At 35.8% G+C, this 27,715-nt stretch overlaps 1 protein-coding gene across 3 annotated transcripts; it reads right to left on the bottom strand.

Moving 5' to 3' along the window:
- Positions 1–341: 341 nt before the first annotated feature.
- On the bottom strand, positions 342–26,419 carry col17a1a (collagen, type XVII, alpha 1a). Of its 3 annotated transcripts, none has more exons than XM_053476482.1 (53): positions 26,253–26,419; positions 22,357–22,430; positions 22,123–22,170; positions 21,624–21,800; positions 19,660–20,079; positions 19,385–19,432; positions 18,882–18,923; positions 18,686–18,733; positions 18,303–18,437; positions 17,449–17,544; positions 16,810–16,878; positions 16,376–16,450; positions 14,346–14,399; positions 14,094–14,258; positions 13,087–13,167; positions 12,955–12,996; positions 12,378–12,509; positions 11,984–12,244; positions 11,851–11,901; positions 11,741–11,767; positions 11,574–11,600; positions 11,417–11,479; positions 10,918–11,022; positions 10,466–10,528; positions 10,161–10,250; positions 10,047–10,082; positions 9,925–9,960; positions 9,767–9,829; positions 9,532–9,567; positions 9,375–9,446; positions 9,252–9,278; positions 8,989–9,024; positions 8,831–8,866; positions 8,612–8,695; positions 8,448–8,483; positions 7,997–8,080; positions 7,819–7,875; positions 7,697–7,747; positions 7,491–7,553; positions 7,284–7,325; positions 7,136–7,177; positions 6,926–7,024; positions 6,744–6,791; positions 6,521–6,640; positions 6,239–6,343; positions 6,034–6,144; positions 5,546–5,632; positions 4,888–5,028; positions 4,211–4,324; positions 3,434–3,568; positions 3,222–3,299; positions 1,259–1,339; positions 342–1,120 (listed from the first exon to the last, which is right to left on the bottom strand). In XM_053476482.1, the coding sequence occupies exons 2-53, from the start codon at positions 22,418–22,420 to the stop codon at positions 1,071–1,073; spliced, it is 4,353 nt and encodes a 1,450-aa protein (XP_053332457.1). In that variant the 5' UTR covers positions 22,421–22,430; positions 26,253–26,419; the 3' UTR covers positions 342–1,070. The 3 variants fall into 3 exon arrangements, with proteins under 3 accessions (XP_053332457.1, XP_053332458.1, XP_053332459.1); XM_053476483.1 differs by lacking the exon at positions 26,253–26,419 and adding an exon at positions 22,684–22,765; XM_053476484.1 differs by lacking the exon at positions 21,624–21,800.
- Positions 26,420–27,715: the final 1,296 nt, after the last annotated feature.

Here is a 27,715-nt window from a genome sequence, read left to right as displayed (position 1 = left end):
TCTTATTCTGTAATAACATTGTATATGTTTTCTGTCCAAATAAGCCAAATAATACACAGGTTTCCTGTTAATCTTGCAGTTGAGAAATTTAGATCTGCCTTTGATTAGTTGTAGTAAGCTGTTTTGTTTTAGAAGCTGAGATAAAGCAAATGTAAAAGTAAAGTTAGGCTTAAAGATTATACAGTAGGTTAAAAGTGTTGTTTAAAGCTTGGATTCAAAACATGGTTGGTTTAAAAAAAACTTTATTTTTCACAAGAAAACCATGTCTTAATTCGCTGTCTGCTAGTCACAGACATCATTGCAATCCAAGCGTGAAGCAGAGTATTTAAGGGTTAAAGGCCCTTTTACATGTAACAGTGGATATCTGGTAACTCACAAATATCTGGTCATTTGTACAAAGCTTTTACTGCAACTGCCCCATTGACATCATTAGTACTGCTCCATAGACACTAGCATTAGTATTGACATTGACAATTATAGCAAACAGTAAACTCAATGCCCTCCAGGACACATAAGAAAATAAGTTTGGTTCACGAGCCTAATTATTAATGAAGTAAATGATGTTTTTTTTTATTAAAAAAGTATAAATCATTTTTAAAATATAAGGAAAATCCCATACTACAAATATGAAACTAAGGAGATTAGACTCCAGTGTCAGAGCTTTTCTAAGTAAAATATATATTTTTTTTAAAAGAGTTCTGGTTACTCAAACCAAAAGTTTTAAAAGGTTGTAGTTAAAACATGTTCTTCAAAAAATTCAGAGTAGAAAAAGGTATACCTGAATAAGAAAGTTGATGAAATACCACACTTGAGCATAAACTTTGATTACAATGCATGTATGATCTTTTGGATCATACATGGAATGAAAAATGTACACACATTTTATTATGCCATCTTGACTGTAAGTTAGGCATTGCAATTATTTGTGTACTTTCAGTTCTGTAAGTATAGATTGTTATGTATTTCCCTGTCTGATGTTTTTTTTTTTTGCTATTACACAAAATTGCAAACAAAAATATCTGAAGTTTCTGAAAGTTTCTGAAAAGTTCATCGATTCATCCTGTGTCATACTAAACACCTGTGCTTCTCTTTCTTTTGTGGTTTAAGTAGGCAGCTTCTCCTGAAAATGAATAAATGAATAAATAAATAACCAAGAAAACAAACAAAAAAGATTTATTGTCTATAATTAACCCTATTCAATACATTTTTGAATAGGTGTCCCACAAAGGTAGATATTTAAAATAAACGTAAGCAATACCTTTTTCTCCTTTTTGTCCTCTTAGTCCGTCATTGCCAGGAAGTCCTGGTAGACCAGGGATGCCTTGCTCACCCCTTGGACCTGAATTTGCCAGTGTTTCAGCAAAGGGTACAAGATCAGAATAATAGAAAAAAAGCAATACAACTGTGTACCTTCTAACAACCATTGGATGGCAATGGTTATAATGAGTTATAAATAAATAAATACAAATAGTGTGTGTGTGTTAATGCTCCTGCTAAAATAACTCTCAAGTGATGCATTTCTTCTTATCTTCTTATATGAGGTCACATCAGGGGAAAAATCTAATTAGCTTGTTTATGTCCCAGGCCATACAAAAAAATAAAAAATAAATAAAAAGCAGAGAACGTCTCCACACTGGAGATCCGAATGTCTAAAAATTCCCAAAAAGTGATTTTTGCTTAATAGGTGTCCTGTAATCCTTTTAGATCCTTTTAAAATATCAATAATTCTTTTTTTCAATACTTAAAAAAAAACATTTTAGTTTTTGTCGTTTTTATGTTTTAAATCAGGGTCAGTGAAGTTACCATATATTTGTTAATTCGGATAAAGAACCAAATTTGGTAACTTCTGTGGCAAATATATGTGTATGTACAGTACAGTATACATACATCTTGTAACGACTCAGGTCTCGCTTGGGGCGGAGCCCCGCAAAAATACTCTGCACTCGGAGTTCTGAACAGGCAGAGGCTCGACGGTTGCCAGGCAACGCCGCCGTAAACCAATCAGCCGGGACGCGCCACACCTGGCGGCGTGTCTATTTAAGGGTCCTGATACCTCGGCACTTCGTGCGATAATTTAGGTAGCACCGGTAAGGTATCAGGGCCAAAGGACAAAAGGAAGACAGTTAGGAAGAACGAGACCGTGACAGTGCGCTGTTCAGAGGCAAAGCCCCAGCCCCAGCCCCAGCCTCTGCATGTCTAAAACGCCGGGGAGAGAGAGAGAGCGCGTGCGGCACGCATCAGTCCAGTTAATTAATCGTTAAACACACAAACTCTCCCTCTCTCCCACATAGGTACTCGGTATGGGCGAAGGACCCAAGACAATCTTAAGTTTTAATTTTAGTTTCCAGAGCCCTGTCCGTTCTCGCGAAGCTCTGTTTATTCTTGTGTTTTCAGTTTTCTTTTGTTTTATTTTAAGTTCCTAATTAATAATCCCACGTGTCATAAACACCCCCAAACTCCTATTTGCGTTAGGGCTCTTATAAACAGTATAACATCTCCTGGTGCGGCTCTCCACGTAACACAGCTTGATGTTTGTTTGTTTTTCGTAACATAAAAAAAAAAAAAAGGAACATTTTGAAAAGAAAAAAAACCCGATATTAATATTGAAATATTAAATTTTTTTTATGCCCAAATATTTTAATGAGTGCCCTATAAAGTAATATGATTTCTTACCAGTCTACCAAATATGGCAAATTTATAGTAGCATAAAAATGTGCGAAATACATAAAATAATATGGAAACATTTAAAATCCAGCGAAAGTCAAGGTGCAAATTATTGAAAAAGAAAAATAGGCAACATTCACGTTGGGTTAATTCTGAAGCACTGAAGATTAAATTAAATTTAAGTAGTGTTTAGATACAAGCAAGGGAAACTGAATCCAGTCTAAACTAATAGCTGAGCAGTTGAAGGTCAGGGGAATTGAGCTTAGATTCAAATTTTATTTGTCAGGTAAAAAACCATACATAGTATGAGATGCAGTAAAATGCTTATATGACTGTCTGTGACCTACAATAGAAAGATTGCACTACAATGAAAAAACAATCTTTGATAAAAAATAAAATAAAATGTAAATAAAAATTTACATAAAATAATAAATAAATAAATAAATAAATAAATAAATAAATAAATAAATAAGCAGGCTCTCTGGACCTCCAGTAACAGGGACTTGACTTCCTGAGCTAAATTAACCTAAAACTTGCCATCTTGTTAAATTACTAACCTTTTAGTCCCCTGGGACCAGGATATCCTATTTCTCCTTTTTGTCCAGGTTTTCCTGGTGGTCCAACCATGCCATTGTCTTGAAAAGTGACACAAGTGGGTCATTTAGGATGCAGAACAAAATGTCAAATATGCTTATACTTATATAAAACTTGCCACTTCATGTTTTTTCTTAAAATGCCTATAAATGCAAAATGGTTACTTATTGCCTACCTCTAATCATTTTAATTAGCTCGGTCATGTTGCCATAAGCATTGTATGAATGGCTGATTCCAGGACGTCCAGGTGGTCCAGGGGGACCAGGTGGTCCTTGAATATCTTTGAGTTCCCGCAACAATAAACCATGAGCTGAAGAAAAAACAAACAAATACAGTACGTGGCATTTAGGGATAGGACGCAATGTGGCACCCATTAATCTCTAAACATACATATTGAAAAGATGTGCAATATATCCTAAGAAAAAGATATGGTGGTTTAGGACTTGAGCATTTCAAGCAAATTTACAGAAAATTATGTGGAATTATGGAGCTCTGGGATATATAGTGTAGATCCAACCAACTTGTCCACACACTATGACCAGTTATTGATTCATTCTGTTACTGCTTTTTCCCACACAGTCACCTCTGATCTGGAACATGTAGGCAATGGGTATGTGGTTTGGTGGGAATACACCCAGTGGGATACCAGTTTATCACAGAGCATCATGCACATACATTTAAACACTCATTCACTCACAAGGGACATTATTTTAGCCACCCCAAGCTCAGAATCAACCTGTGACCCTGGAGGTGCCCCACTAAACTACGACAGAAATACGACAATGACAATAAAAAGTAGCATAAAATGTATGGAATTACATTATGCTTGCAAGTTGTAAATGAATAACACTCTAAAGCAAGAAACCAGACTGATGAATGGGAACTACACACCAAGAACTAAGACTAGCTCATGTAGAAACACTTACCCCATTGACAATTTTTGGAAACTTACTTTTGATGTAGTTCACCACTTGTTCTGCAATACTGGGGTAGTCCAAAGTCTCAACCGGCAAATGTTTGCTCTTTGGAAAATGATGGCTTGGTTCTTCACGGAACACCCTGCCACCTGCAAGAAAACAAGGTTAGGAAACTGGGGCACTATCTTAAATCAGGTTCACAAAGGCTGCTGAATGGTGCAATAGAAAAATAAATATTCACTCTATTATTCTGAGATTTGGAAGTTCGATTTGCAGCTACAGTATATCATAACCATCTGTGGCTAGGATTCAAGATACAGTAGTTAAACTGGCTTTTCTTTCTTGGTTATAGTGGTGGCTTCTGTGAGCCCATGTAAGAGAGAGAATGCAGTTTGTGCATTGAGTCTAACATTAAGTGATAATATTCTATGAGCTCAAGACTTAACTGTTTAAATGTTTAATATTGGAATGTAGTGTTAGTGCCCCAAGACGCATCTAGTACACTCATAGCATGACCTGAATACTATAATGTTCTACCAAGTTTAGGCATCTGCAGAGTAAATCTGGGACATTTAACACTAAAGTCTACGATTTCATCAACTCAAGTATTTAATGACCAAATTGTTGGTTCTGTTGTTTGCTGCCTAAGAAACAAGATGTTGGTGTTCTACTATACAGTAAATACATTTGTAAATGTACTCTGCATACTCACTCTTCACATATTCCTGCAGTTCGGCACGGATCGGCTCTTGATTTGCGTTCTCAGCATATGACACCAGGCTTCCTGTGATTCCAGGAGGGCCCTGAGGTCCAGGAGGTCCCGGAGGTCCAGGTGGACCTCTAAAACCAGCGTCTACGTAAAAGTAAAGTGATAAATGAGAATTTATTATTTCAACCATCCATGAATGACATTAAAAAAGTATGACCTTTTAATAAAGTTGGACAGAGTAATAGTAATTATTATAATTTTTTATTTATTTATTTACTATTTCTTACACTAAGCACTTAAATTAGCATTTGTTTTAACTTTTTTTTATCTATCTGACAGGGCTTTTTAAATTGATGGTACTTAACCCTATTTAACTACCATGATGATGTAATTCCAATAAGACTACAAAGCATACTTTTGCTCGGCCAAATCCATTAAATGTAAATGCACTGTATAACTGACCTGGATCCTAAATAGTAAATGAGCACTATATTAGGACAAACCTTACACTAAGGTTACACTTAGTAACCTTGGGGTTGTGTGTGGGGTGTAAGGCAGTATGTTTTTTAATAAACATTTTGACTGGAGTTTTTGTCTGTAATGACCAAGATGTATATGGGAAAAAAATTTCGGAATATAATGTATACTAATGGACTCTTACTTTGTAGGAGAACTGGTAGATCACTATAGGCTAATCCTGGGGATCCAGGGGATCCTGGGGGTCCAGCTTGGGTTAGCATACCCTGCTCTGTAAGTGGCAAAAAAAATGAAGAAATTGTTCAATATTAAATAGCTGTCAACATTTTCTTAACGATATTTATTGTACAAGCTATTTTTATCTGGCTTTTTTTTAATGAAATCAAAATATGCATTTAAATTAACTTAACAGTAGATGAAATGTACAGTACAGTATATAGTTTGAGCTGTAACACTGTAAACATAACAGTAACAGTTATAACAGTTTACAGGGCAGATGCATAATGTGTAAGTGTGTGTGAAAGCTGCACATATCGTTATCCTTTAAATCAGTGCTAGTGTAGCATTATTGACAGATTGTTAGCATGACATGAGCATAAGATTCTTTTAATTTAACTGAAAAAACTGGAGTACTTAAAGATGCTTTACTTCTTTTTAGTTAAGAAACCTTACCATTCATGAGATTGAGGACTCTTCCAGCTACTTCCTGTGGGTTGAGGCCTGGAATACCCGGAGGACCGGGTGGTCCTGGGGGACCTACCAGAAACTTCCTCACGTCCTCCCCTGCATCAGACCACAGCAAAAGTTGTATGACAAATTAAATATACTTAAAAAAAAACTTTATAACTTACTGAATAACCAATTCTTAAAGACCTACTTTGGATGTAACTGATTACACGATTAGCCAAATTATCATCAGATAAACTTCCAGGTGGTCCAGGAGGCCCAGGAGGACCAGCTAAGTATTCCCTAATGCCGTCATCTTCAAATAAAGCAATTCAAAATCAGTACCTGATATTATTCAGTTTTTAAATGGCACATAGTTAACAAATCTAAACATTATTGAAAATGTTCTACTCAAAAAACCGGCACAAATAATTATATACGATATAAAGGGGTATTGACAGAAATCCACTATGAAATGACTAAAGATGCTCACTTCTAAGAAGATTGTTAAGCTGCTGAGAAATATCTGGAGAGCCAGAGCCATCACCAGGAGGTCCAGGAGGCCCTGGAGGTCCGGGTGGACCAGGTGGTCCAGGTGAACTTCTGCCTGCACCTTATTATTAACATGCAGAGAGGACTTGACATAGGATAGAGTATACTGCATATCAACCAAGTAGAAGTTTAATATTGTTTTATATATAAGAATTTCTACTTACCATAAGAATATCCTGGGATGCCAGGGGCCCCTGGGACACCAGCATCACCTACAATCAATACATTATAGGGCTATTAGTACTTATCTGGAATACTGTTATATGCAGACATGGAAACATTTTGCTAGAATGTGATGAATTCTGCACCAAGCCTTTATATTATAAGATCTATAAACTTCTTATACCTTTCGGCCCTGGTGGACCTTCTGGGCCTGGTGGTCCCTGTGGGCCTGGTAGGCCTTCAGGACCTGGGGGCCCAGTTGGACCTTCAGGTCCTGGAAAACCTGGATTAAACATTTAAAACATTAAAAGTATGAGCAATATCTGCACAAGTTAATATGGTGTAGCTGGTTGCATACAATACATGTTGGAAATGTGGACGTTAGATTTCTTACCAATTCCAGGTTCTCCTGGTAGTCCAGGATGTCCAGGCTCTCCTGTGACAGAAAACAAAGAATGAAATAGGGGTATGATAATGTTTACACTGTATACAGTGCAAATGTTAATACATTTCGCACTTTATGTTTTAGAAAGTATTTTTACCTGGAGCACCAGGAGGTCCAGGAGGTCCAGCAAAAAAGGTTTCTGTTACAATGACAAAAAGATATATCAGTATTATAATTTGCCCTAGATTAAGATCAAAAAGCATTCAAAGCATTTTTGTAAGTCGTCCTGGATAAAAGTGTCTGCCAAATGCCTAAATGTAAATGTAATATCAAATGCTATGCATATTATAAAAAACACACTTACCTGAGGTAGGAACAAAGCTTCCTGGTTCACCTTTGTCACCAGGTGGACCAGGTAGTCCAACACCTGAGATTAAAAAATGTGACAAATATAAGTGCACAAGGAAAAGAGAGAGAGAAAAAAAACCATGTTTAACCTTTATTATAATGCTTAACTGTATTTAAAGTTAAACTGTTAAATTATCACTGTTAAATAAAATTATAACTTGCCTGGCGCTCCAGGGGGACCTGGGGGTCCTGGTTGGCCCGTTTTGCCCTCACCTGCAAAAAATCATATTAAATTAACAACAGTATAATATAGAATTACTCTACACTTAAATTATAAAACATACCAGGTTTGCCAGGTTCTCCAGGTGGTCCAGGGGGCCCAGGAGGACCAGGAAGAGCAGCTATTTGGTCAAATAAAAATGAATTTTCAAATATTTTGAAAATACTGAATGAAACAGTTCTCACTTCCATCATATGTATAGGTTATTAAAAAAATAATAATAAGAAGAAAAGATTTCTTACGCTCAAACCTAACTCTTTCAACAGATTTAGCAGAAACTCCAGGTTCTCCATCATTACCCTTTTCACCCCTTTCTCCCTTAGGTCCTGTAAGAGAAACTTGCATGTCATCGCGAAGAACACACTACTTTTTTAAAGAAGCTGCTCTGATGAGATGTTACAGCAGCATGTATAACCAGACCTCTTGACAATTTACTCATTCAACCCCATCTTCTTTTACATTTATGCAGCTCTTTATCAATTTACTGTTATGTTGAAGATTAAATATTATTTGCCATACCACAAAACATACAATGCAATGATCTTGTGATTGAGCCCAATTGTAATCAACAAATGATTGCAACTTAAAAAAAAAAACCCTCAATATAGTTAACCATACAAAAAGCTTATGTGTCTGTTAGCTAATGCAACACTACTTAATGACTCCTTTAATTTAACTATGAAAACCTCTTACCGGGGGGGCCAGGAAGACCGGCAGGGCCAATGGGACCTGAGAAAAACCATGAAAAAATTATCATTATTATTATTATTATTATTATTATTATTATTTCATGACAGATTCCCATCATAAGTTTGAATAAGTCAAGGATATTTTAAGAATAATTGGTCTCTTTTTACCCGACAGTCCAGGAGCTCCAGCAGGCCCAGCTGGTCCAGCAGGTCCAGGTGGCCCAGGAATTGCCACAGTGTTGGAAGAAGAGCCTGTCAGAGAAGGAAGAAAGAACTGATGAAACAGTAAAATATTTATCACTAGGAAATCATTCATCCTCAATTAAGGTTAAATAGTAAAGGGTATCTTCAGACTGGCTCTCAAATCAAGGCTGGAGACATTCTCACCTGCAGTGATAACTCTGCCAGGTTCACCTGCTTCACCTGAATGACAAAAAGAAAAACATGAATATGCAGGAGACCTTTAAAGAAATCGCACTAGAACATCTCCTCACTTTGATCTAAATAGTTACATCGAGCAGAACGACTCATGTACAGTATGTTACCTTTAGCACCAGGCTGACCTGGTGTTCCTGGCAAACCTAGAAACAAGAGTCAAAATGAAAATATCACTCAGATTTTTGTTTAGAAATTCCTGCCAATTTAATAGATCCTGCACTTTATAAATAGTCAAAATATATAATATATAGGTTATGATATAATACATATATTTAAGATGAATGATAAACATATGATTTGTTTTAACCACGATACTACTTTTAATGACTTAATTGTTTATAAAATAAGTAATTCTAAAGTACAACTTTACCTGGTGGGCCTTGAAGCCCAGGAGTTCCTAATAATTTGGACACAAAATAGTCTATAAGTACCAAATAAATCAATGTAGAGTAATTAATGACTATATTCAGTTTAAAGTCCTTGACCAAAGTACCTGGCACTCCGGCATCTCCTGGAGGTCCAGCTGGCCCACGTGGACCAGGCAACCCAGTTGGTCCTTGGTCCCCTTAAATTTAGATAGACTCAGGTATGACATTGGAAATGTAGTCTGTTAAGAAATCCTGTAATATATTCATGGATCTAAAACTTACCACGATTTCCTTTTGCACCATCTGGCCCAGGGGAACCTACAAAATCAGGGATATTGATAATGAGGCTATAGTCTCAGTAGAAAAATTGCTCTATAATCTCAATTTATTTTATAAAATGGAATATGCCCAGAACATGTGATCTTAAGAGTGTATTATGCATACTCAAATCAGTGCTGTTAAATTTTTAATTATGATTGGTCACTAGTGTGAGCTTTATCTTTCCTTGGGGACCCACCTGCTGATCCTTTGGGTCCTTTCTCCCCTGGTGGACCGATGGGTCCTGGCTGCCCTGGTTCTCCTACAAAAATGGATTGTAAGATAATGCTTTGATCAAAGCATAAAATATACAATTTCTAGTCATTTGCTCTTTTCAATTTGAAGCATAATACCTACCGGTAACACCACGGGGCCCTTTTTCTCCTTGATCACCTGTTGTGGGGAACAATAGAGTTATTATGCGTGAGGATTGCTTGACTAAGCCATAACTAAAATCTGTAAATCAGCTTTGCATTAACCTTTAGCTCCAGGAGGTCCTGCAGGTCCTCTTTCCCCTGTAAAAAGAACAAAACAAATGTTGAACAAAATCATAAAGCTTTCACAAAACATACAAAACGTTTTGTTCAAAGCACCTTTCGGTCCAGGATCACCAGTCTCTCCACGGAAGCCTTGAGGACCAGGAGCCCCTGGAAGACCTGCATTACCTGAAGCACCCACTTCACCTGTTGTGAAATGTATTTATTCATATTAGACATTTATTTTTGAGCAAAATGCATTCAAGGCATAGAGTCCTGGTGGCAACAGTTGCCCAAGTCTGTTTCAGCTTGGTCAAAAGTAATTTGGTCAGAGTATTTAAGAAAAAATAAAGTGCATTGTCACATTGCTCACCCAGTGAGAACTCATTATCAATCAGAATTGTCAAGCTTGATTACTGTACCTCTGAGTCCCATAGGTCCAGATGGTCCTGCAGGTCCAGGGGGTCCAGGATCTCCAGATGTCCCTGGAACAAAAAAAGAGTGTAAGTCATGTAACCTCCAAGGACAGGATTGGTCAAGACAGGAAAAAACAGGAGAAGACAAGGCAGAACAGGACAGGACAGGATAGGACAGCATAGGATGGGTTAGAATGGGGCAAGCTAGGATAGGATGGGATGGGATAGGATGAAATAGGATGGGATTACAGGACATAATATGGGATGGGTTCGGTTAGAATAATACAGGACAGGATAAACACAGGCACAAGTCAGAATAGGATAGGATGGTATAGGAAGAAATTTCAAGGGATGGAATGAGATGGGACGGAAAAGAACAGGACATGAGACTGGACAGGGCAGGATAAGACAGGATAGAACATGAGAGAGGACAGGACATTAAATATGGTTGCTCTTACCTTTCTCTCCTTTCTCACCAACTCCAGGAGGGCCTGGCTCTCCTCTGGGCCCTGTTGGTCCCTCACGTCCTCTCTGTCCAGGTGGGCCATCATGCCCTGGCTCACCTGATTAACAGCACACATATAGTCCATCTGCCTTAACCCTGAATTACTTTCGTGCTTTATTACTGTTACTATGATTGGAAAAAAAAAATCCTACACCAAATGTGGATTGCATGGTAACACAGGGCAGAGGAAAGTAATTGTGAGATTTATTATTCATGAAACTATTTTATATAATTGTAAGATTCTGACATTATTTTCAATGATTTTTACCAGTGAGATAGTATAGTGGTGGTAAATATTATAACAATTTTAGGTGCAAAAAAAATTATTATAGTCTGGTTAGGATATTTTATTTAAAACGGCTGTTATTGACCATGATGAAAGATAAATATTTTGGAGGGTTCTTAGGCTGAAGAATTGTACAATTAGCAAAAATGTGTTTGCTGCATATTACCAGCACTTCCTTTAGGTCCTCTTGCACCTTCTTGTCCTGGATGACCAGGGGGACCAGGAGAACCTGATGGATAGAGAGGCATAAATCTATATTTACTATTTATGCCCTGATAAAATATTATCTTTTTATCCAAGTGTAGAAATAACAGTTATCTTACCTGGCACTCCAGGAAATCCTGCATCACCTAAAAACAATTTGTTCACATATAACTATAGTGTGATCAAACATTAATATACTTTTAATTTAGGTAAATTACTAGATATGAACGAAAAGCTGAAAACTGTAATGAATTATGAAACATTGGTAGAATGTGTTTAACCCTACCTTTAATCCCAGGAGCTCCCGGGTCACCTAAGGGGAAACAAAAAATGTTATTACAAAAAGTGGTAGAGTTTTTTTTCCATAATTTTATCATGAAATTAAAGAAGTCTGACCTTTTACCCCAGGTTCCCCTTTCTCTCCTTTTAGTGAGTATGCCAGTGTAGCTATTGTGGATAATAAACATTAATAAATGAATCACAAATACATAGCAAACAGACAAATGAATGCCCATCAAAATCCTGGTACCTCTAATGCTGTCTGACTGTAACTCAGACTGAACGAGTTGTCTTACGGTCCTCTGCAGTGCGACTGGGTCGGACTGCATGGGGTCAGATCCCAGCTGTATAGTGTTTTCTGATCGTGTTATTCCACCGCGTTCATATTGTACAGATTCCAGTGGATTTAAAATGTTCACAGATGCTGGCATAGGACCCGTGTAAGCGCTTTTAGTGCTTCCTCCGCCTTCTAGCTTTTCTACACGAATTTTTAGGGCCTTTAGTTCCTCAGCTGGAAAAGCACACAAACACAGACACAAACAGGTTACTGAGTCCCACTGCCACTTCTACTGTTTCTAGAAGCCATGAACATCTTTTTTCTTTTTTTTAGAGAACCTTTTTTTTATTTTGCGAAATTGTCTTACCGAGAGCGATGAGTCCACAGAGGAGCCCCAGCAGTAAGAGCAGACCCAACAGCAATCCAAGCAGCCATTTCCACCATGTACAACAGGAACAGAATCCCATCCCACCTCCCTCGGAGTCATCTTTACGAATCTCTACAGGAACAGAAAGATAAATGCTAACCTGCACAATCTGTACAATAAAGGAGCCAAAATAATGCAGCACATACTGTATGTACTGTAAATTGAAGTGAAGTCAGGGAAAGGGGTAAAAACTTTTGCCCTAAGCTGTGTTTACAGTATATGGTACTAAAACTGTACTCATTTTGTTACATAAGGCTGTACTGGATATTGCGTTACATTATTGCAACTTTTTATATCATATTAGCAAATTGCATAAATCTGTGCCCCCAAACTTTCAATGTATAACCAATTGGACAAAAATACCTTTCTTTTACAATTTATTTACAAAAAATAATTTGGGAGATCTGGACCTACTGTTTTTACTATTAATATATTTCCAGTAAATGCTTTATCCTGTTCGGGATCTAACATATTTATACAAAAAATAGACAGTAGAACATGGTAGCTGATCATATACCTGCATATGTGGCTTTGTCCTTTGTTGAAGCAACCCTGACACCTGTAAAAAATAATATATTTATATCATAAAGACAATGTTTATTAATGGATTTTGTCCATTGAGGAACTCACTGTATAATGATGTACTAACCGTTCGACACTGTTACTGTTTCTGTGGTCCCAGAGATCATTTTTTTCTCCCTTTTCAGCGAGTCATCTGAAAACGTGGCTGCTGTCATAGAAATAGAACATATATCTTATTACCTCTAAATACACAGACAATGATAAAAAATAAAAATAAAAAAAAATGTGAAATGCACCAATTTTTTAGCAGCTACATGCTAGGGACCTGTATAATGTTGCATATTAAAATACTGTAGTGTGTTCTGAGCTGTCAAAGACTGACATATATACACTACCGTTCAAAAGTTTTAGAACACTTTCGAACTCCATGATGGTTCCTGATTTTTATTTCTTTCTACATTGTAAAGGAATGCTGAAGGCGTCCAAAAAATGCACTAATCTCCTTTGAACAGTTAATGGTGAGATGTTTCTGCTACTTCTGCTCTGTAAAGACTTCATAACGCCTCTAATCTGAGGTGCTGTTAATTGGTCATTTTTCAGGCTGATAACTCTAAATGAACTTCTCGTCTTGCGGCAGGGGTAGGTTTTGGTCTCGACCTCCTGGGATGGCCTGCATGAGAGCCAGTTTCATTATGGTGCTTGACGGATTTTGCAAATGCACTTGACAATACTGTTCTTGCAAGAACTATTACAGAAAGGCTGACCTCTGTGTCTTAAAATAACAACCAACTGTTGTTTTTCTTGTTGTTACATAATTACCTAATTCCATATGTGTTATTTTATAGTTTTGAAATCCCCAGTATTGTTGTAGAATGTAGAAAATAAATCACTAAACAAAAAAAAGAAATTTGCAAGTGTTCTGAATCTTTGGAACGGTTGTGTGTGTGTGTGTGTGTGTGTGTGTGTGTGTATATATATATATATATATATGTATATATATATAATTTAGAAAATTGAACTGAATATTGGGGTATATACAGTATATATATTTATATTTCAGTTCATACCTTTATATTTATTAATGGGATGAGCAATGACAGTATAAAAATATCATTCATGTTATTTGCTTCTTACATTGTCCTGTACCGGACATGGTGGACGTGAATGTTTTGCCCGTGTCTTTCGACATAATCAGCCTTTCGCTTTCCTTCTTTACTGGAGCATTGTCTTTCTCCAGCAGCATAAACTTGTAATCCTTAACGAACACGTCGTCAGTAGCGACAGAGCTGCTGGGGACGGCTAGAAATGACCGAAAGAGAATCAGTACTTAGGGAGTGGCTTAGTTTCATTCGCTTTGCATTCCTGAAAAACATCATCCTGTCTTACCTGCAGCAGTAGTGGACGTGGTAGTGCTCACAATGTTCTTCTGCACTCCATAGACTGCAAGGAAACAAGAGAGATGCAATCATCTCAGGATACAGTCATGTTTATATTAATATTCATATTACAGTCATATTTAATTTGTTAATATTAATTCAGGAAAGCCTTTGCCAGACGTGGCAAGTGTGTGCTTTTCTTCCTAGGGGTGTTCAAGTTAAACCAGGACTTGACCTGGAACACACTAATGAGAGTAAAAACTCCTTTTATTTCTTTATATAATCCCCTGATACAATAATGCACTTATCCCAGAGTTTCACTAATGCTTGGATACCAACAAGGTGGAAAATTTTCTCAGTACGCCAGGATCAAATTGCCTGCTTTATGTCTTAAACACTGGCCTCCCAGGAACTCCTTTAATGGCCCAAGACAGGCCTGTATGGGGGATGTGGCAATAACTCCCACAGTTCATGTAATATGCAAGTGGTGTTTGTGAACGATTGTGTGTACATTTCCCACAGATAAATGCACACGTTGGCTAATTATCTGTCATTTTTCAAGTGTTCCACTCGTTAAATATTCATGGGAACTATTGCAGTGGGCACCTCAGCCAGGATCATCATTCACAGACATATGGTCAATCGGTTTACAAGAAATCTCTTGTTTTGACTTGACCAGCCCTCACACGTTGACTTTTAAGAAACTTTTTAACCCTGCCTTGGCCAATCCTCAATCTCCTGATCTTCACATAGAGCAATTCGTTAGCCTCATTAAAATCTAAATCTAAAAGCCATGTTTGATCAAGCTGTTGGAAATCCATGTGCCATAGCAAAACTAACATAATATTTATTTTATATTTTTCTCAGATGACTGCCATCAAAATCTACAGTCAGAATGAAATCTTTAAGTGCAAATCTCCCATTCATTGCACACTTTACCGTTCTCGCTGCTCTAAAACCCATACCCAGAGTCAATTTAAAATCGTTAGCTATTTCACAAGCCTTTTGTGACTTTACTATTCCAGGAAAAAGCACAAAACCCAGCACTAGCTCTTAACACAACAATGCCATTCACCACTCGGGCCTCTCTGCCTTTATACTCTGTTTACTTAATATTAGATTCTTTATTTGCTGTTACATTAATATGCTGCTCTTTATGATGTCCTACATCATGTTTAGTTTACTCCAGTCAATTTATCCGGATGTAATCTGTTTGCACACTATGCAGAATACTATGTGATATTTTATTTTACCAAAATTAGACATGATTGGGTGTTCCAGGGTCAATGGCGCGTGTTTATGTCACTTTAGTAACGCAAATGATGCTTTTCATCTCTTTCCATCAAGATGCAGAAACTCATCAGCAACAATGTGAGAATAACTTGTTTACTGAGTGCTAAATATTTCTAATAAAAAACTCTATCAGTAGGAGATTGCATAATCGACTTCTTTTTAAACCCAGTGACTTTATTTGAACTTAAAAGTAAATAAAGTGTGGAATTTTCCTGGTTAAAGTAAAAAGTGTTGCACAAGAAAGATACTTGGGGATTTTTCCACTACATAAATGAAATTTCCTTTTATAACCCGTGCTACTGCTATTACTAATACTTTACTTCTGCTACTATTATTGCTACTACTTGACATTGCTATAATACTGCTACTATTACTACTGCTATTAATACTACTGCTAATATGTCTCTCATTACTTCTGCTACTATTACAACTGCTACTTTACTATTAGTACCGCTACTATACTGCTACTAATAATACTACTACGTCTGCTAATATATGTACTATTTTTTGCTACTATCACTACAGTTATTACTACCGCTTTGAACACTACTGCTACAGCTACTGCTATTACTGCTATTACTATGGCTACTCCTGCTACCATTGTTACTACTGCTACTGTTTTACAACTGTTGATTTTCCCTTGATTGGAAAATGATATCTACACAAAAACCAAATAGAAAAACTTTAACCAGCAAGTTATAGTATGCTTGTGAGTAATCTTACTGTCCACTGTCCACCTTTACTCACCTGGAGCAACACTGATCCCATTCGCAGTGACCGCCACACCGGCACCGCTGCCCAGGTTATTCTGCATCCCGTAAACTGGACATGACAAAAACAACATGAAAACATGGAAAAACAAACAGAAATGTCTCTGTTCTCTGAATAAGCTTTTAGTCTGCTATAACATAAGGGTCGTACTAAAGGTATTCGCTTTATTATAACCGTTTTAATCAATCATAATTATTCAGTTATGATAAAACATTACATCCATACCTAAAGTTTTTAAAGACTCAGGATTTATTGTGTAACGAATTATAAACAAAAAATTTCATTTTCATTAAAATCCATGACATTTATTTTAAATGGTCTTTTCCTAGTCTTTTAGATGAATATAGTGATTATTATTTAGTGTAAAAATGTAAATAAGTGACTGATATTCAAATATTTCTGACAGAGACCTGCATTTCCAGCAGAAAGTCCACCGCTCATAACTGAAGAGTTCAAAGTCATGTTGTTCTGCAGCCCCACTACAAACAACAACAACAACAACAACAACAACAACAACACCAGTAAGTGGTTGAACGCGAACAAAAAATTAACACAAAACCTTCAAAATACAGCAGCACAAGTAAACACTTGCTGTGGAATTTAAAGCAAACAAAAAGAACAATTTACCCGAATATTTAAAAAAATCAATTACCCAAATAATGTTTAAATTCAAATATAATTATTAAATTGGTCAAGAAAAATATTGTCAGGTATTCTTTATTATTACACATAACATTGGTCACAAATCTTCATTGTACTATGACTAAAATATAACTCTTAAAAAGTATTTTTATTTATAGAAATAAATAACATACAACCATACAACACTAGTCATATATATTTTTTAAGTACTATAATTAAAATGATGATAAATAAAAAAAAAATCAAGTTTAGAAATTCTACATGGTACTTAAGTGAAACTACTGATTAAACTAAAATAAAATCATTAATTTATATTTTTATTTATTAATGTTTTGATAAAAATCACACTAGCTAAATCAAAACAAAAGTAAAGTCCACTATTTAACACCACAGCGACACACACTCACTGTTGTGTTGTAGTGTGGCAGTGGGGCTGAGGTTGTTGGGGTTGGTGTGATAGGCATATCCACTGTATGCAGACTCCAGGATAGAGGTGTCATAACCTGACCAAAAAAGTATAAAAAACATGTCAAAGGTTTACAGATGTGACGTATAAACTCATAATGATGTGAAACAGCAAGCTTAGCATCAGTATCTAATCAAGTTTAAACATTATTTTTAATTTTTAGACATACAGATGTAAAAAAAAAAAACACTTATTCACTTATCATCTATATATATTTACATGAACAGCATATCACTAAATTGCATATCACATTAAATGCTCTGTTTTGGGCTTCATAACAGAATATTCAATTCTCTTATTTACTTCCATCCATTGAGGGGATAAAAAAAAATCGAAATAAGAATTTGTAGATTTTATTTATTTGAAAACTTTCCAACCACTATACGTAATGTTTTGTATGCACATGATAAACATTTCGCATGAAAACAGAATAAGGGACGGTTTAAAATTACCGTATTTGCTTCCATACAGAAGCTCAAGACTCAACCTCAGATGCTGAAACTGTGGAAAAGTGTTTGTGCTTGAACTTGAATAGTGTTAGCTTGGGTTGCACGCTGAAGCAGAATAAATCTAGCTAGTTATTTTTGAGTAGTGTTCCCATCAAGGTGTTTCCACAGCGGACCAGCTGACCCGCATGCACCACTTTGGCACAGGTTTTCCTGACGCAACCGTCCAGGCCTGGGAACCGACACTGCATCCAGTGACTGCAGTTTGGGCATTGGGTGGAAATTGAACCTGGGCCTTCTAATTTTTTATAAAAGTGTGTATGTGTGTGTGTTCTAGGGTGGTAGTTACCTGAGTGGCTCTCTATCCGTGTGTCCACACTTGCTTTTTTAGGTATAGGTAGTGTATTGGTGGGAGAGCGAGGGGGGCTGCTGCTACTGGAGCGACTTCCTTTGAGAAGTTTCTTTACATCATCCAGCTCAGTCCCTGACACACACACACACACACACACACAAATATTTCATCGTTATGAAAGGTTAGACGTTTATAAGCTTAGATCATGGGCTGACATTACAGAATTAAACATTCCTCATGGTTTAATGCATTGACATCTGGGGACAGGTTAAAGAAAAACAGGCTTAATTGATATATAAAAGTAATTACATCATTCTTACACCATTTTAGAAAATTGGCCTAATAAAAACATTCAACTTCTTTACAAGGTATATACTGACATCTAGTGGATGGAGAGGCACTCTGCAGTCTGGCTCTGATTTCACTTTCTGCAAATATGAGAGAAAAATCAAATATAATATTTATTACTTTAGCTCCTTTTTCTATTTTTTATTATTTGTTAACTATTAAATTTTAATTCCACACCACCTACATTTCTATATAGTTATATTTACTCATAAAACCTTAGCTTATTACCTCTTGTCTGGGTACGGCCTCGGGTGGCTGCACTTGCTGCTGCTGTGGTACAAACAACAACATGAACATTAAAACTTAATAAAAAATATATATAAACAAATTATTATTATTAGTAGTAATAGTGGTAGTAGTAGTAGTAGTAGTAGTTAAACCTTATGTAAAAATATGTATAAATATTTATTTACTTATTTATTTGCACTTATACCTTAATTGTTATGTTGCAAATATTTAGCTACATGTTTTAAACATATTATTATTATTATTATTATTATTATTATTATTATTATTAAAACTTTTAAATATGTTCAAATATTTTGCTAAATCTTTAAAACAATATTATAATATTTTTATTTTATTTATTTATTTAAGTTCAATTATTTATTTATCTTTTTAAAACTATTATTATTATTATGATGATTATTATTATTATAATTTTTATGTATTATTATTATTATTATTATTATTATTATTATTATTTTATTATCAAGCTTGAAAACACTGACCATACTCTTTCCTAGTGTATTCAGGGGAGGAGTTGCCGCTGGAACTTCCTAATAAAACATTAATTAATAGTTAAAAGTTAAATATACAGTATAATTAAATAATACTGTTAAATACATTAGATATAGGCTCTGTGTTTGCTTGTGTAACATTATGCTAAAACTGATACTCATTTAATCACAATGATGTTTCTCTCTCTTTCACTCTTAAAATATTTTTTTTTCCAGTACAACAATGTCAAAAAGCCAAAGGTCACAGGTCACATGCTGTAGGTTACCTTCATATCCTGCAGTGCGCAGGGTCAGGCTGCTTTTCCTCTGTGTGACAGGTGAGTAAGTAGCACTCTTCATGGTGCTTGTGGCGGAGGAGGTGTATTTGCTGGAGCCTCCCACTGATATAAGAGTCGAAGAAGCCCCTCCTCCAGAGGACATGATAGATGAGTAAGCCCCACCCCCTGACAGATTTAGAGAACCACCTGAAAGGCTCCCGAAGTCCGCAGAAGAGCTGGACACAAACTGAGAAGACGAGCCGGACTCGAAAGTGTTTGCAGAACCTCCGCCTCCGACTGTAGTGATGGAGGAGGTTATACGGGACGCTCCCGAACCTCCAGCGGCTCCGCTTGAAGATGAAGTCACAGACGGCCCTCCGCTTACGCCACCAGTTACAACCTGCACTGTACTGCTGCTGGAGCCACCTGCTGAAGAACACAACAGACAAATAATCCAGTCAGTTTATAGAAGGACTGTGACTAGGGTTAATGTTGTTGATCAAGCTCTGCTTACGATATCTTTAAAGAGTTTAAATGTAACAATAACTATTTTGTTACAGATACTGTATTACTGAAACTAAAGCTAAGATCTCTGGATTATAGTTTACAGTTTCCTCAAGAGAAAAAAGTCTACTGCTCTTTTGCCTTGCCAAACATTTTGCATGGTACATTATGCTCATATCACTAAATTGCATATCACATTATTTGACCCATGTCGCGATTTGACCCATGTCAAAGTTGATCAACCCATAAAAAAACCCCACAAACTTCCAGGTGTCATTGTAATGAGATATTGAAAATGTACTGTAAGAAGGGCCAAATTGAGCTAGAGCTTAAGGGCTAGACCACTGGATCAGAGCAACTCTAAAACTGTTTGGGATCACTTTGAAATTTTATTGTTCAAATATCTGAGGAGATTTCATCCCATGCTTCCTGGAGCATATACTGGCTTGCTCAAGTCTTCCTCCGTACCATACGGCTTCCACAACAGCTTTGGAGACTGTACTGGCCTGGCGCTCCATTACAGCCAGAACTTTAATTGTTTGTGAAATGGATAAACTTGCTTGTGAATTGTGTGGAAAATGTGTTTTTCTTTGGAAAGTGGTGGTGTATGGCTCTTGTGGGATGTCCTCGGTACGCAGTGGGCAGGACATACTGTACCAAAGTGGTCATGGGCACCAAGGCTCACTGGTGCATGTGCGGAGCAAAGGTTAGACCATGTAGTCCGATCCAAAAGAAGACCTACTGTAGCTCAAATTGCTGAAATGGTTAAAGCTGGTTTTCCATAGAAAGGTGTGAGAAACATGCAGTGCATCACTCTTTTGATGGCAAATAGGGGACCTACTCAATATTTGGTGGGTGGTCATAATGTTATGGTTGCTTTGGTGTATGACATCGCAGTGATTTTTGTCTTTACGTTGTTTTTAAGTATTTCAGAACATCGCAGATTTCCTGTGATTTTCATTTATACTGTGGATACTTGTGGACATAATAATGCAGAATAGTGCAAAAACAAATCCGGTGAGGGACAGTACTGCGGACAGGAATGCCTTGTTGATGAGAGAGGTCAGAGAGGAACAACCAGATGAACCAACAGGTTGATGCAAAAGTTGCATTAATGCAAATCATCTCTCTGTGTATAAGCAAACAACACAACTTGCCAAACCCTGGGGCAGATGGTCCACTACAATTGTGTGTCCCACGTCTGTCAATCAAAATGTATTGCATAGGTGTTCCTATTAAAGTGGCTAGTGAATGAATGTAAAATGATGAGAATGATGACAATATTTAAAAAGGAAACTAGTACACAATTTAGAAATGTATGAAATAAAATAATATTTATTTATTTGTAGATACAAATACTATCATTTATATAAATCTGATATTCCTAGATGATGATTAATTGTTAATTAATATAAGATATGGTCAACATTCTATGTTTAAATATTTCAATAACTTGTTTTGATGCTTACAGGATATGACATTACTACTGCCCCCTCCTCCTCCTCCTCCTCCTCCTCCTCCGCTGCTCTGGGTGATGATCCTCCTCTCCACCAGTACTGTTCCTCCAGAACCTGAACCTGAACCTGAACTAGAGCTAGAGGTCGATGTGAGCACTCGCTGTGTGCTCGCTGAACTACTGCTGCCCTCTGGGAGTTTTCACACACACACACACACACACACACGCACACACACACACACACAGAGCTTACAATTTGCCTAGTAAAACCTTGGTTTGCTAACTTCAGTACTAGTTACAGTAACATGCACAAATTCGATAATTGTTAGTAAAATTAGTTTTTTGTGGTTTCGTTTTTATCTTTAGTTTTAAAGTAGGTGTGTTAACCATTTTTAATATAATGTATACTGTAACAGCACATATAGAAACTGAAAAATTCCCCCCAGGGCAGATTATGAGAGAGATCATATAATAGTGTATTTAACATTTAACATTTAACATTTCACACTCACTTGGAGGAAGGGAGGTAAGTCTGGTTGTGGTGGTCACACTCTCTGTAACTGTGTAGAACAACAAGAAAAAGAAAAACCCTCAAAAACATTGCAGCTGGGTGCCTTAGAAGAATAAACACTGAAAACACTTTTTTATTCTAGGTCCTCTGTGGTGTATAAATAGCGTTCACACCGTTCTTATTAATTTACAGAAAAAACGTACAGAAATCTCAACAGCTTGACTTTTTGTCTTACCTTTCCCTGAAACACCTGATACTCCCTCTGCGTTTGCACTCTTGATTGTGATTAAACTGTCCATTCCATGTTCCCTATTCAAAAGCAAAACCAAACGGTGCTGTTAATTTTACATTTTCCAAATTTTAGAAACGGACTTAAACACAATAGGAGGGGTTACTGTAGTTTATTCACCAAATATTTTGACATTCTTTATATGTTTGTTTTATAGCGCGCTCCACAAATTTGTATATCCTATGTTTTTCACTAAGCAAGAAAGAAAAATCACATAGCACAATAAAACCATATAAAACACACTGATTGTTAAGATTTGAAGTATTAACTCACCACCCTCTGTGAAACCACACTCCATCCTGGAGATCTCTACCTCACCTGAGCTACACTTGATAAGTAAAGAAATCAAAGCCTAGCACACCCTATGAAGAAATCTTAGTTATGGCATCAATCGTCCCCGATACGCGTCCTCAAATACTGCATGTTTCAACACGACCCCTCTCCTCAAGGCAGCACATCTATAAAAAACTCATACAATATATGAATACTTTTGGGTTTTTTTTTTGTAAATGGCTTTTTATGTCTGTTGTTTTAAATTACTGATTTTGGTAATTAAAATTAAAGCTTTGATTTTTAAACAAAACTGGATTTAGGGTAAGAATTTATATTTTGTGGTGTATATCGTGAAAAGAAATATTATAGGAATAATAATTATGACATTAATTTAAGTTATAGTTATATAGAACAAGACAATTTTAAAAATCTAAAAAGAACACAACACAACATCCCAAAATCACAACATCCCCAAATCACAACCCTAAACCACACAACCTTCAGGTCATATAATGTACAAAAATTCATAGGTAGATTTTACTGTTTATTTTGGATTAAATTCTTTCATGCCCTAAGAACTTTGCAACAAGCTCAATCAAGATACTTTTCAGGTTCAGGCTGGTGAGAGACCCAGAAGGTTCACTAAGATTTCATTAAAATATGTAGCAATAAAATCTGCAGAGCAGCCATTCTGTGTGTTAAGCAGAAATTTAAATTAAAATGTTATTATCAATAACAGGCTCAAGGCTTCCCACGACCCTGTACAGGATAGCTGGTGTGGGTATAACAAAGTTGGTATTAAGCTATTCGTCTAAAGTCTATGATTTAACTCACTCACTCACTCACTCACTCACTCACTCACTCACTCACTCACTCACTCACTCACTCATCTCCTATACCACTTTATTCTGTATTCAGGGTGGCGGGGACCTGGAGTCTATCCCAGGAGGCTTAGGGCACAAGACGGGGTACACCCTGGACAGGGTGCCAATCCATCGCAACACACATACACACATACACTCACACACTCATTCACACACTATGAGCAAATTGGGAACGCCAATTAACCTAATCTGCATGTCTTTGGCCTGTGGGAGGAAACCGGAGTCCCCAGAGGAAACCCACCAAGCACGGGGAGAACATGCAAACTCCATACACACAGAGACGGGAATTAAGCCTGACCCTGGAGGTGTAAGTCAGTGCTAACCACTACACTACCGTGTGATGTAACTAACTAAAAATCTAATATCTAAGGAATAAAAAATAAAAAGGTCAAAATGTGTCACTCTTTTTTTTTTTTTTTTCAGTTTTCTTCCCTAATAATTAAAAATGTTACTCAAAAGTATGAAAGCATCTATTCATCTATTCCAGCATCACTGTGGAGCTGCATAAGGAAACTCCAAACAATATAAAATCAAATTAAATTTGGATATAAAGCTTTTCTTGAAAAGAGCAAAAATAATTAAAGCATAATTATGGAACTTGAACTTATTGAACTTGCTTATCAATGCATAATTAATAATTCATGCATAAAGCACTAATGACGGGCTCAGTTATTTATGTCAAAATATTTATAATATTAGCTCGTCACATGTCCCAGTGCTCGTAAAACACCTGGTTCCTGAAGCTCTAACTGATGTAAAATACAAAAGTATTTTTTTTATTGCCTGCAGATTCAAAAAGCTTATCTTATACAACAGCTATGGGATATGTTTGAACTTTCAATTAAAAAACATAACTTCCGGCTAAATCTCCATTTTTCACTTTAGATATTTGACAACTTCTGTGTATCATCTAATAAATCTCAGAGCTTCAATAGAAAAGCAGTTTGCCAGCTTAAAGGTGTAAATTTTAGATATGGTTACTTGTTCTAAAATTACAAAAATATAGCTAAAAGTGTTTTTTTTTTTTTACAAACCTATAAGCTATGCATCATTATCTAATTATCTATGCAAAAGTATGAAAGATATACATCAGAAAAAGAAATATAAAGCATTTTTGCCATTGAAAAGATAAACATCTACTGAGATATTTCACTCAAAAATCTGAAACAACAAAACAGGAAAATCTAATTCTGAAACAGACTTCTCATTATTAATTGATTTACATAATTTTGAGGGAGCTCTTTAAAACTGTGCAATGTTATAATTAACAGATTTTAACTTTAAAAATAATCGAAAACGTCTGTTTATTATTATTATTATTATTATTATTATTATTATTATTATTATTATTATTATTTTGTCATTCACTCCAAATGAAGGATATAGAGTAACACATGGGGAGGAAAAAATCAGTTTCTCAAAACCCTTTGTGTTGAATACATTACTGTAACTAATCATACTAATGACTTTAAAAGCATATAAGTATACTTTCACTGCTTGTTTCCAGACATTACAATTGTGTGTGTGTGTGTGTGTGTGTGTGCGCGCACACACACCTGCGTATCCCAAGGCTAGTTATTATGTGATGTTCCACAGTCTTTGAAATAGTTCTAATGTCATCATCCAATAGCAGTGATTAATGTCTTATGACCACAAATAGCAGTAATGCATTACTGTTAAATATCTTCTGTTGTATAAATTACTTCTTGGCTTTACTTCTGCACACAGATTAGTCGTCTAAGGCTTATTTTATTACCTGGCAAACATAACACCTTACAACTTATTACAAATAATCAAACTTTTATTTATTTTTTTACTAGAATTATAATATTATACAATTTTAAATGTGCTTAAAAGTTGTTTGACAAATTTCATATGTCTACGGTATTCTGTACATACACTAATAAAAATAAAAGTGCCAGAAAAGCTTCTCTAGATCAGTGGAACACAAAGAGAGCCCCAGGGGTCCATGAACCATCGCCTTTTAACGTAGTTACAGTAGGGCAAATAACATGCAATTATTATTATTAAAGTTATTATACTTATGAATGACCCCTCATAGCTATTAGTCTGTTTGCCACTTGAATTTGTTAAATGTAATAAAAACTTTTACAGCTTACTGTAAATATGCCAATTTAAAATGTCCCAAAAAGGTTTTAGGAATAGAAAGCTTTATGGATCTATTAAACAGACTTTTGTTGGAGCAGTTAAGGTAATATTAATGAAATTAAGTGATTTGGACCACAGATGCATTATTTAAAATGGCTCTTGGTTTGAAAAACTATCTAACTAATAACAAACTAATAAATGGTCTCATTAATATTTAAATACTAATAATGAGAATACATAATAGTATAATGTTTTCATGACATTATTAAATAACTTTAATAATGTAAAGCATATAAAGACCAAAAGCATAAGTAGAAATAATAATGCATGGAGCCTAACTAATCCCCTGCTTGCTTGTTTTTTTTCTGCAGCATTACAAAATAAATAAAACTAACTAAATAAATAGAAATTATATAAAATTAAATTAAACATTTTAAATATTAAGTAATTTTACGCAGGCTAATCTTACTCATGTTTATTAGCATGCATATTACAGTAATATACGTTGCATTATATAAACTTTAAATCAAGTTAAACAATAAACAAAAAAGAGCCCATGTGTCCTGGGACACTCACCTGTTGCCTCAGACAGGAGAAATGTCTCACGCTGTGATCCCTGAGTACCGAAAACGGGTATTATACTCACGGTACGGTTCTGATCAGGTCCGGTGACACAGAGGCCAGGTATGTGGTACCTTACTGCAGAGAACTTATCTCTGACTCATGCACAACTGTACAAGTTTAAACAAGATGAGGGGCAAACGTTTTCAAGAGAGTGAGAGAGAGAGAAAGAGAAAGACCCTCGAGGCAGTGCCATTTCAGTTCTGTTTTGTTTTTACTCCTGCACATACTGTAGAAGGTAATCATAATTACAGTACTATCCAAGACTGGTTTTTATTCTAGTCTTTTTTTCAAGAAAAAAAAAAAACAAAAAAAAAAAACAATCATGGACCATGTATTTCAGGTGGAAGAAAATGTTTAATATTTCTTCCTAGTGATATGTTTAGGAAATGATTTAACATAAATGCAGAAACGCAAACAATAGAGAGGAATATAGAAGGACATAAACACTCCATAAACAGCAATAGGGATGGAATGGTATAAAACACTCATATCAGTATAAGCACACAATCCATTACCATGTTTTTTTCTTCTTTTTTTATATACATCATCATATATTGTTCACTTAGTACAATATATATTTTTTCTTTGGTTTCCTTAAATCTCCTCCAAAAGTGCACATGGATGCACAGTCTATAAATTGCCATGTTTTTAATGGACTGGTTTCTTATCAGTATATATTTCCGTCTTATTGAAAATGTATCTGTAATGTATCTGGTTTTGGATCCACTGCAACTCTGATCAGGACAAAGTGATTACTGAAGTTGAATAATTAAATAAATCATGTATTGACCACATAGTATTTAAATTAAGAGCAGAATTTTCACTCAAATAAAATATGTAAGTTGAAATAATTAATAGTAAATTAATGGTTCAATTTAGTAGATTTATGTTAAAATCATCAAACTAGAATTACGTACATTTACAAATCAAATTAATTTAGCTAAAGTAGACATAATATCAATATGTAAAAATTACATGATGCCATAATCATGGCAAACTAGTGGACTTCCCACAAGCCATGCAGAAGGCCCGGGTTCAAGGCCCAGCCAGTTTGCAAACCCAGCTACTGGATGCTGGGCATCATTAGTGCTGGTCCCAAGTCTGGATAAGCAGCAGGTTGTATGTGGCGCTGCATTGGAAACAGCCAAACGAATAAAATGATGGCAAAAATCATTTTTGAGTGCATTTTCCAAAAAGATTCCATCCAAATTTATATACTAAATAATTTCAGGAAACTGATGAAAATAGGTCATTTATGTATATTGTACTTGTTACACGATAATTTTTTTTATAATTCAACAAAAAATAAAATGTACAAATATATTGGTTACAAACCTGGTAGATCTACACATGCATCCCTATAAAATATTACAATGCCATGAAGCATAATTTCTAATAGCTAGATAAATAAATAG

Source organism: Clarias gariepinus, chromosome 18 (assembly GCF_024256425.1).
Source record: "Clarias gariepinus isolate MV-2021 ecotype Netherlands chromosome 18, CGAR_prim_01v2, whole genome shotgun sequence".
Lineage (NCBI taxonomy): Eukaryota > Metazoa > Chordata > Actinopteri > Siluriformes > Clariidae > Clarias > Clarias gariepinus.
The sequence above is the reverse complement of the archived record's forward strand: the minus strand, read 5'-3'. Positions and strand labels throughout refer to the sequence as shown.